Raw genomic sequence first — 11826 nt, 5'->3', positions numbered from 1 at the left:
TTAAAATAATGGAGACTTAGGAGAAGGACAGAGCATTTTTTTCATTCATAGTTCACCAATTCCACTGCATCCTATGCTATAATAAAAATCTCATATTGCTCATGCTTTTCTGTTTCTGTGGTTAGTTTATTTTTGTCTTCAGGGCTTATAATCTGGCACCTCTCTTAAGCACTAAACTCACTTAGTCAAAGGGTTGGTAAGAAGATCACTGCCACACCCCTTAAAAAAAGACAAGAAACACAAAAGCTACTTAAATAATTCTCTTCAGGAAAAGTAATAGTCTTCAGGGATCCCTGTCTGGACAAGCAAAAAGAATGCTTACAATTCTCCCCTCTAGCAGAGCAGCAAAACACAATACATTCCCCTTGTGGCAAATTTCTGCTAAATTGTGAAGGTTTTCCCTTACAGAGGGAAGATAAATAGAAGACACTTATCTAGAAAGCAGCCTCTAGGGCAGACTTTTCTCCCAGTTTGGTTTGATAGAGYCTTTATTCTTTCCTAGAAATTTCCATGTTAGCTAACAATTTACCTCCTGGATTCACTTTGTGGGAATATAACTCCTTGCTGCTGCTTCTAGACTGTGTTTTAGGCCAGTGCTTTTGGCCTTTGTGATAAACCTTAACTTACCTTTCAGAAATGAAGTGAAAGGCCTTAGGAAATTTGTGATCCAAAGAAATTACTGTTTTTCTTTTAAGGAATTTAATACTTAGACTTTTTAGTTACCTGTAGAGTTCTTTTCCTAATTCACTGAGTCTTTTCACTGAGTCTTCTCTGATCCAAATGCCATCTAAAGAAGGAAAGGTTCAACTTTTCACTAAATACCTTTRTTCTAAAATGAGACATTCTCTTTGTTTCACAGAAAGAAAAGAAGGGTTTGCTGAAACTGCTTTCGGGGGCGTCCACTAAGCGCAAGCCCCGGTTGTCCCCTCCAGCTTCACCAACCCTGGAGTCTGAGCAAGCAGCAGCAGAGCTGGCCCTGCAAGGTGCAGTGGGGCCGGAGCTTCCTTCAGCAGGAGGGCACAGCAAAGCTGGGCCCTGTCCCAATGAGAGTGAAGTCTCTGCACTGGCACAGGAGACRCTGCATCGGAAAACCAGTTCCCTGGATTCCAGTATTCCGATAGCGCCTCCTCCTCGGCAGCCGTGCTCATCCCTGGGTCCAGTCCTGAATGAATCCAGGCCTGTTGTCTGTGAAAGGTAAATCAYCCGAGGCAAACAACAACAATAAAAAATGCATTTCTGACATGCACAGTGTATATGAAGACTGCTAGAAGTCTTTCAAAATACTGACATCATAGAGRAAAAAAATGGGACTTTTATTTTTTATGATGCTTTATGTGTGTATCAATCAACTAAGGTTTGTGTTTGTTTACTTTTCATGTTACTTTGAGGTTTTGGAAGGAATACTGTGATCATAGGTCTGATATGATAACTGAGATATATAAAATAAGTCTCCTATTTTGCAATTCATTAGCACATTATAATTTTGCATATATGGTTAATCTTGTTAGTTCTTTAAGCTTATTATSAGTGCAAAACTGCAGACATAAGTGTACAGTGAATAAGATCTTTATCTGTAAGTAGGCTTTACATGTGATTTCTTCAGCTGTTGCAAACATAATTTCACTACCTGAATGCCATACCCGTTCATCTGCTCTGCTTTCTGGAAAGTGAACCCAAAAAGCCCTTTGCTGTCTTTAAAGAAACCAGAGAGTTGCTTTAAAGTTCTGTCACTTTTCCTTGTCCCCATGCTGTTCGCAAGTTTTGAGGTCCTTGGTAGGTTGCATGAACTGAGGAGAAAGTGGCAATTTTCTGAGTCCTCTTGTAGTAGGCARGCAATCTGAAGAATCTCATAGGATTTCTTTTCCGGTAGATAGAGGAGTTTGTGGCACACAAAACAATAGTGCAGTTGCAGTGTAACAGTTGTGGAAATGAGCAGATTCATGCTAACTATCTTAGGCTTTAATCATTTTAATAAATGTTAGTTCATCATATATGGGTATGTCATAATATTAGAATACCATTGACCTTCAGCTGCATCCACACAGCAAGAGCCAGACAGTATGCAGGTTTTCTTTTCCACTTTGTCCTTAATTTGGATAAGAGCCATACTGATGATGCGGTAGTATGTGCAGTGAAAAGCGGGGAGTGTGGAGGAGAATATTCCTGAAGATAAACTCAACAAAAAGGTAAAACAAAAATCTCCAGCTGAGATTTTTCTGTTCCTTCATATCATAGTTTCAATCACAGGCTACAGTCTGTTTGAAAAAAGAATCAGTATTCTTTCTACAGAGACTGTGGCTTTGGAGCTTTGATTATTAGCGTGGTTCAATTTTCAGGGGTTACTGGAGGATTTAGGAATAATGTTCTGTGGAAGTTCTGTAAGAAATGTGGGAGCAAAGTGCCTGACACAATACTGAGAAGCACTTGAAAATGTGCTGTAAAGATCTTTTTTTTTTTGATACTGAGTTTTCCACAAATCCTGTGTTTCTCTAAGGTGAAATTACAGATTCTTGCTTTAATTCCACTGTTTTTTTCCCTTCAGTAGAATAGCAAGCATATTTCCTATACGTTCTACAGAATATAGAGCTAGCTTCTAATCATGGAGAATAAGAGGACTTGGCACATTTGGTAGCACACTAGCTCTTTGTGCTATGAATTTGTGAGTAAGCACTTGGATTCCCATAGCCATTCCTCTAAAGGAAGGGAAGAAGATGACACTCCCTCCGCATTGCAGATGYTCAGTGCAGCAAACCATTAAGTTACCATTCCTAAACCATTCCTATATTCAGTCTTCCCTAATGAATCGTGAGGGTTACTCACACTGCTCCACAGTCCTTTGTATTTTTCTTTTATGGGAGGAACAGAGGAGTTAAACAGAGCCGTTTCAGGCAAGGCAGCTGGGAGCAGAACTGAGGAATTCCTGACGGCTCCTGCCGTGCGTTCGCTCCCCTGAGCCTTGGTGTTAGGTGCTGGGTCGTTCTCCCCATTCCCCCGCCGAGACCCGAGCCTCGTCTCTGCGCTGTGTTCTCTCACATTGACACCATGCTGACAGGGCTAAGGATCACTGTCTTTTCATTAAAAGGACAGACAGCCTCAATTCCCTGCAGCTCCYAGAGGAGCCATGTTATGCTATGAATACAAAGTAATTTGATCATCTGAGAGCTTTTGTTGTTTTAGGCAACAAGAGGTAGAAGACAGTTTCAAGTAGTCTTTCCCAAATTTCCTAAGTCTTTTATTTTTTTTTTCTGTTTTTTTTTTTATACCCCTCCTTTTTTTCCCACTTTATAAAGGGAAGCCTTGGTTAAAAACCTTTATGTTTTCCACTAAATATACAGCACGGTAATAATAAGCTTCCCAGCGCTCCACTGTGGTGATAAAGACCTGACRTTGACCTTAAATACACATCACTGCATATCCTAAATTATAACACAAGCAGAGTCTTTCATCCAGTTAGAGTGAAGGACAGCAGTAATCTTGTTCTGTGATTAAAGTCGTCCACGTCACTTCATGCACCGCAGAATGACCAGCRTGACATCAGTGAGCAGGCCAGTGGTTTCAGGGGAGGTTGCAGTTGTTTGCCAGGTCTGGCAGCACTGAATGCCATCGAGCATGAGCCTAACCTAGAGGGGGGCTGATTTTCTGTAGGAGTCAAGGCACCTACTCGGCAGATGGGAGAGCTGCAGAGCAGCAGGATGCAGGTGAGCGGACAAGGAATGGTTAAAAAGAAGAGTTTAAAAGAAAACCTCTGAATGAAAAAGTTGAATAATGAATATGAATTTAAATTATGCAATAACCGTAATTCCAGCTCTTCATGTCTATCATTCACATGTGAGAGTGTGATACTTTTTTCCATTTGGTGGTTAAACAAGTGGTTCATAGAACAATGCAGGAGAAACACAAATAAAGTTGTCTAAAAATCAGCTGCACGTAGCTGAGAAGAAAATCACTATCTTTGTCTAGTGAAATAGAAGCAATGAAAGCAAGGAGAAAAAAGAGGATGTACTCTTCTGATCTCCTTGAAAACTATCAGAAATGCAAGTGTTAAAAATGAAAAGCAGAATGGAGAAATGTTAAGATAGACTAAAAGAAATCTTTTCACCAATGCAGAGTACAAGAGAACTATGGGATGCAGCAGACCCATTAGGAATCTGGGAAGGAACTCGTGTGAGATGCATTGCATACTTTTGGGAAGCTTGAATATCTTTATAATGTAAATATTTTATCACTGACTAACTACAAAGAGCTAGGATTCCTTTAAAATTAATTAAAGGTACCTTAAGATAGTCAAATGTAAAGGAGGAAATGCATTCTGYATAATAAATGCATGAAAGGGATATTTATAGCTGAGGTGACCAAGAAAGGACCTGCAAATATCAAAATATTTACATAAACTGACTAAAGAGAGAAACAAGCGTGTCCTTTAAAAGATCAGAATGTGTAGGAATAAACATGTTTTTTTCAAAACGTAAGTCATGCTTAGAAAATGTGATTAATTTTTTCAAGGACCTGGCAATGAACTTCTGCACTGAAGCATAAGCTGTTTTGCCCTGAAAGAAATGAGTAATGTTGGCAGTATGTTATAAGCAATAAAAAAAAAWATATATAGTTTATTTCTGTAGCTGATAGAGGGTGATACGAGTGGACAGCTGTGTGAATCTGAGTCTGGATCTGATCCACCCTGTTTGCTCAAATAGAATTTGTAAAAATGCAATATAAAATTAGATGCAAAAGTGAAAAGATGTGATTTTAAGGTGTGAAGTACAGCAGCACATAAACTGAGCTGAGTAAGATGGCATTTTTTCTATCCTGGGAAAGCTCTCACCTTAAAGATGTTAAAATCTGTAAAGATGTTAAAAAAAATGTTTAAAAAAATGAACAAAGCAAGTGAACAAATTTTATTAGGAACTGTTTTTGTTCTATGCACTACGTCAGGGGCCCTCCCTGGCATAACATCATATTGCATATAGAGTCATAAAGTTATGTCCAGTTACTCTCAAGAATGCTTTGATTACTGCTGTGTCATGCTGCTTGGAAGAGCCTGCAAGTTTATATCCAAAAATATATTTACAGTTTTCTCCTCTTGTTTAACCTCTTAGTACATGTGGTTTTTTTTCAAAGATGTATTTGAAAGCTATGATATAAAATACATATATGTGACTTAATTTTTTTATTCTGTTTGAGATGTATTTAATTTCAGTTGATATAAACTCAGCAAACAGCTCTAGACAGATATTTTTTCTCCTAGATTTTAACATGCACGAGATTATTATTTCTTTTTACAAGCATTTTTAGAAAAAAACAATTAAGAACTTTGTCCTTTTTTGTTGTTTTTCTTAATGCAGATACAGGGTCGTGGTATCCTATCCTCCACAGAGTGAAGCAGAACTTGAACTTAAGGAAGGTGACATTGTGTTCGTACACAAAAAACGTGAGGATGGCTGGTTCAAAGGCACGCTGCAACGAAATGGAAAAACTGGCCTTTTCCCCGGCAGCTTTGTAGAAAACATTTGAGAAGTTTCATTCCAAGAGCTTCAATTCATACTGTACTGTAAAATAGCACAGGTATTCTACCAGAAAAAGCACAGTCATGAAATACTTTCAAATGACTGTATGAACGAAATTATATGTATTTCTACATTGTCTATAGCACAATTACACCAGCGAACAAAGACAAAAGCACCTGCTGGTTTTATCACTTTGGATTCTTAAGTGTGATGTGTGCCTTGTACTGTCTTGATTTATTATCTAGAGGAACTTTTTTTTTCCAATGTTACATAAATGAACAATTGTTTACAAGGCTGTAACTAATTTATTCTTGTTTTTTTTCTTAAAAAAAAAAAAAACTTGAATTTTGTGTAATGGCTACAATGCTTGTGATTATGATTTTAACAAATAATTAATTTATGAAAGAATAGCTAAGGGGAAGCTGGGTTCTCTCCTTTTAAGCAAGCAATTATATCTGATAAAGAGCCTCCTACTTACCCTCTAGACATTCTTCCCCTGCTGTGTCTGACCAGTGGAGTAAGTCTCTGTTTCATGAGTTAATGTTGAGTGGTGGTGATGTGGCGTCAAATGGAATTTGCCATGTGGGGAAAAAAAAAATGTGTATTTTGTTCTTAGGATAGAGGAAAAAAAGAGAAAAAAATAGTCAATGGTCAGTGGTGTTCTCAAGTCTAGTTCTAATTCTTCATAAATCACCCAGGTAGAGTAATGTTTCCRGGAGGTGAAAATATAAGTGAAAAACTGAATAAAATACAACCATCTTATAGTTAGGACCATCTAAAGGTTAAGGAAGACAGAAAGTTARGAGTGCTAATAAGAAATTCCCTATTCCTTTTGTTTATGTAAGAATTTGGCTGTCTGAGCAAAGCTTAGCTTTGCCTATATAGCCGATTCTTTGGGCATTTACCTCTCAGGATCCAACAAATTTGGAAGCAATGAAGCCCTACACTTAGAATGGTGATAACTTCACAACACCTTTTTGATGAGACTGAATATAAAAATAAATTCTAAGCTGTACTTAATGTCTAAAAATGCCTAAGAAGTGTAATTTGCTGTTTTCTTCTCAAACTGATCTGCATGGCCAAGAGATGTTTAAAATATCTGAGCAATAGTGGTGGTAAGTGATGCACTTGTGTTAAAGTAAAAGGCTGTATGAAACACTGTGAAAACTTTACTAACTTATTAACCATTGCTACTTTGGTATGTTCTGACTTTTTCTTTGTCTTGCATGTCTTGCTCAACTCTTACAGTAATATAACTGTGCATGATCTACATTTTTCATTCACATTTCCTGTTGCGGGGTTATTTCGCTCTGAAAGTTTCCCAAAAGCCACTTGACCAAAACTAGTGAGCACCTCACCTTCAGCCAGAGATATGGTGGCCAGTGTTTGAATCCTTATTAAAATATCATACTGTCCTTACAGCTGGTAGATAGTAAAGAATGAGACTTTCAAGAAAACTGATCTTTAGTCATTCAGGGTTTTATTAGAAATTTGACACTGGCAAACGCACTGCTCAGCCAAGCTTGTTTTTYTATATTATTGTTTGATTATAGCAGAATCTAGCTCTGATTCTTGCAAGACACTGAGCACCATCATCTCCAGCCAAAACTGCCGGAATTTGGCTGCTGCTCAGCACTTTACAAAGGGAAGCCAGTAGCGCGATTCCGTRTCGCGCAATACACGGAAGTAGTGATGAACAAGTACGCAGTGATGTATCAAATCCTTATCTTGTCTTTCTTTCTTTTTGGTTTTTTTTTTGAAGTTATACATTGAAAAATATCAAATATTAATGACAAGGATTTCTTGCAATATCAGGTAGTATCATGATGGTCTTAAAAATAAATAAAAATATATATCTATAAATTTATATAGTTGGAAATGACAGCATTCCCAAATTAGTTGTCTCTCTGAAACACTGTATAATTCGCCTTTTGTGTTTTTAAATATTTTTAAATAGTTTACTTGAATATTCATGTAATATATAAAAGTTTTGTGAAATGAATTTTAGTTAGAAAGAAGCTGGTATCAGCTTTTGTTGGCATAAATTGGCACTAGTGTGTCATAATATTCTTATTTTGGAAGATTTAGTGCATTTTATATTAAAGACTACTAAAAAAGTTAATTTTTTTCTATCTCTATTCTCCATATTTTAAACTAAGTGACTAAGGTACCTCTATTAATAGAATTTCATGATGTAAAGTCAGTTAAAATCAGCTGTTAATCCAATAGTTTTGTTAGATGGAGTACATTAAATGATTTTTTTTAACATTCTATAAATATTTGTAAAAAGGGCTTATTACCTAGCAGTGAAACAATGACAAATGCAGTTTATCATGCCTTTCTTGGGTTTTTCCTTTTTCTTTTTTATTTGGCTTGGGATTAATTCAGTGTAGAAACAGACAAACCCTGTGCATTTGCTCTGTGTAATTCCATTTAAAAAAAAAAAAAAGTTTTGTAAGATATTTTATATCTGTTTGAAGTCCAATGGATGTTATGTGTTTGATTTACTATGTTAAACTTTCAATCCTAATAAATATTTTCTTAGCAAATGGCTGAAGTAAAAATGTGTATGCAAATGTTAAACATCAGTTAATTGCAGAAGATTTAACAGTAAAATTACCAGAACATAATTTCAGCATTTATAGAAGGACATCTGTGCTAACAGAAAATGTTCGGATTTCATAATGCTGGAAGTTCAAAATAATGGAGTACAATGCAAGAATTGTAGAGACAGCTGTTGGATTTGGCTGGTATTTTCCATTTCTGTATTGCTGCAACTAACTTCAAAGCAAGAAGGTAACTTCCATTTCAATTTGTTCAGTGCTTACTAGCTTGTAATAAGGCACGTGTGAGTTACAAAGTGCTTTCCTAGAGAGAGAGGCATTTAATGTAGTGGATCTGCTGTGTGCATATTGAGAGAGAGTCCTCGATACTGGGAGTAAATTATCTACCCTAGCTTAAACTGATGGCAGAAATGTTGGGTGGTAAGAGATTCCTTTGCCTTGAAAGCAGAGCCTAACTAGGAGATATTGACTTGCATGTGCTTTGCTATCCACTATATGTGGGTTCATTAGAAAAGGAATTGAAAAGTGCACACAAAACATTTAGACTCTCTRGATGTGACAGCTACTGTGATAGTTTCCTTCTAATATAAGACTCACCCGGGTCTAGATCCTGTTAGCAGTGAACGACACACCACCTAGGCTGTAAAAAAGAGGTGTCTTAACCTTTATTATGGGGGAGAGGGGAGGAATTGTAGGAATAGAGAAGACAGAAAATCAACTTTGTTTATCTTTTTCAGAAATGTGGTCTGACATAATTGCATCCGTAGTGCGCCCATGGGAGGAGTGTACACAAACCTCATCACTGAGCAGTGGAAGTAAGATTCAGTTGCTTTGTTTTATTTTGGCATTGTAGTTATTAAGTGATACTAATACGTTTGGCTTGCCAGAGGTCCTTGAAATCTTGTCTGCCTTCACTCCATTCACTACAACTGTCTTACAGCTGTAATACCAATTATGATAGTTTAAAACATGACTTCTTAGTCTTCTGACTTTTTCATAGAGATGGCAAAATGTTTTAACTGGTTTGTTCTTCCCAGTAGCTTTAAGCAAATGTGTTTAAAGGTGTATATTGGCTTTAATGAAACATAAGAATCCACTTGTCTAGTTAATAAGTTTTTATGTCTAACATTAAAACTCCTTTGGTAGTCTTTCATATATCTGTCCAATAATAGCTATCTCACAGTTTTCTATAGGGCATGTCAGTTTCTTATTTTCTTTGGATTTTTGCCATATATCTGCAATATTTATACTTCCCAAATCACTCCTAAGTGCTGTCTTGGGAGATGGTACGGATGTAATACACAATTCCTGCAAAACATTGTCCAAGTGCCTCTCTTTCCAAAGGAAGACTTGAAATCGGTAGGTGCTCTTGAAAACTTGAGGTATCACTTTTTTTGACCCTCAGTTTCCTCATTTGTCAAGCTGGCAATTCGTGCTCTTATGAGGCATGTGATATAAAACCTGTTTGGAAGGTAAATGATCACTAGTTTTAGCAAGGTTCTGATGGATTAGACTTGCTCCAAATAGAGCAAACAAATAGAACATTGAAGTCCTTTTCCTGATTTCCCTTAGAACAGCACAAAAGAAATTGATTTCTGTGGATAAGAGACTGAGCCAATCCATTTGAACAGTTGAAGAGCGTTTTCATCAGAATCAACTTGATCAGAATTGAGGAACAAAACAAAATTCAATTCTCTAGATCCAATCCAATTTGCAAAAGGCATTCAAAATGTAATGTAATGAGCACTTCAGGCATGTCTATCAAATCTCAGCAGTTAYATAGAATATAATGTTAGAAGATGTCAAAAAATACTTAGTGTTCCTTCCTTCTACTGTTCTCTTTTCTAAAAGTCAGCTTTATTTTACTCAAAATGGAAGTGGCAAATCAGTTAACTTCTCCACTGATCCTATTCAATGGATTAAAGACAACTTAAGCACAGTAATGCTAGCCACAGATTTCAATTGTTCGGTTGTTAGMTGACTTGCAAAAATTGCTCTTAGCACATACATTTAAATGAAAACTACTTAGCTACACTCTACCAATCCTAGTTGCCAGTGTTACATTTCTGTTAATACAACATGCAGTACCCAAAGGCCTTCTCATATTTGCATCTAATAACCATTTYGATCAAAGCCACTTCACAGGATGTGTCGAAACACTAGCTGCATTTTAACTTCAATGTGTTGGGAACAGCCTGCACAACAGGAAGAGAGTGGAAATTTAGAACACAGCAAGAAAAAATATGCTGCCAGGAAAAAGGAGAAAGAAAAATATTAGCTTTTAGCATTTGTACGGGTGCTCTGTCACTGTTTTTTTAGGTACAGGCCCTCTCCTCAGACTTAACAGAGTTTGAGTCCTCCACATTCACCAAAACACAGGCAATAACAGCCTTTAAAATATCCGGAATCTTTGGCATCAGAACACATGGCTGAACTCAAAATTACTGCAAATCAGTGCTACTTCACTGGTTTCATTAAGCTTTGCTGGCATACACTGAATATGCCCCCTACTGTTAAATAGTGAAAGAAAATATCTCATCTGTCCTAGGGGAACAACTATATCTGAAAGAAACTGAGCTGATAGATTCTCATACTTGGAAAATACAGAGCTATTTGGGCTGTGTTGTCCTTTTCTCAAAAAGTGTTAGTCCCAGTAGTATGGATAAGGCACTGGATCAAAGAGGATGCAGTTTAGCAGTGCTGTAATGCATGAGAGACTTGATCACTTTTCAGTGAAACCTATAAATTTTCAGTTCCACAATTGCAGAGCAGTGTTGGTTTGCGAACAACTGCAAAGCCTAGAATCTCTTGTGGTTAGTTGCTCCAGTATTTTCTCATGGTATATCTGTGCATGCTTGGGAGAGAAGATGAGTCAGCAGCTGAATGACTTTCAAGTGGTGATTGACTTCGTTCCCCACAACAAGGGACGTGCCCTAGGTCAAATTTCTTATTTCAGCTGGCTGAACATCTCAGTAAACTGAAGAAATCTATCTCTAAGTAGTTTATATTGAAACAAAAGTTGGATTTTTTTCCCTCTATTCTCCCCTTTTGTAGGATGTCCCTGTTTGTCTTTTGAATACACATGGAGCAGGAAAGTCTGCTTATTTTCTTGCTTTTTGTCAAAGGTTTAGCCYATGCCTCTGTACAACTTCTGATTTTCTAGTACATAACTATTGCTTCCTGCATGTCACTGCAATTCTTTGCATTCAGTAACTTAAGATATATAGTCTACAATATAGACTTCTTTCAAGGATGAGATTTAATAATTMATTTTTAATAAAACAGTACTGAACTATTCAAAGACCACTCTTCTCCTTTAAAGGTAATACATGCAAAGATATAAGTATTTTAAAGCTTTAACAACAAGGGCTGTTAACACAGGGTATTACCGAGGTATCTAGTACCCTTGATGGTCTGTACCTGAGACATGTTCCTTGAAACAAAATTGGTGACTTCAACCAAAGACATCCAGATCATAATTCTCAGCTGGAATTGTAGTGTTGCTGCTGAGAATATCTCCAGGAAATAGGACCTGGACCTGGAATACTCCTTAATTAAGATATTTAGGTTAACTTGGTATCAAAAGCTGATAAGACTTTGCCGAGACAGTAGTGGTCTTTCAATTTTTTATTTCTGGATTGATAATGGTAGTGAGCAATCAGCTGATCCAAAAAAGAGCCAAATACTGAAATACAAAAATCCTAAACATCTAATTTCTCAACTATCAGAATCAGTTAGGCTGAAAGCTTAGTTTCCAA

General features: G+C 36.9%; 1 protein-coding gene across 1 annotated transcript in view; it reads left to right on the top strand.

Annotated features, from left to right (window-relative positions):
• SH3RF1 (SH3 domain containing ring finger 1) overlaps positions 1 to 7448 on the top strand; it is a 73059-nt gene extending 65611 nt beyond the window's left edge. Inside the window, exons 10-11 of the mRNA XM_026048669.1 lie at positions 860 to 1194; positions 5343 to 7448. Of these exons, the coding sequence (XP_025904454.1) occupies positions 860 to 1194; positions 5343 to 5511 (504 nt within the window). The 3' untranslated portion in view covers positions 5512 to 7448. The remainder of the gene's footprint in view (positions 1 to 859; positions 1195 to 5342) is intronic.
• The last annotated feature ends 4378 nt before the right edge of the window (positions 7449 to 11826 follow it).

The sequence above is a fragment of the Nothoprocta perdicaria genome, unplaced genomic scaffold (assembly GCF_003342845.1).
Source record: "Nothoprocta perdicaria isolate Ctin4 unplaced genomic scaffold, notPer1 scaffold_56, whole genome shotgun sequence".
Lineage (NCBI taxonomy): Eukaryota > Metazoa > Chordata > Aves > Tinamiformes > Tinamidae > Nothoprocta > Nothoprocta perdicaria.
Note: the sequence above shows the minus strand (reverse complement) of the source record. Positions and strands in the feature narration are given on the sequence as shown.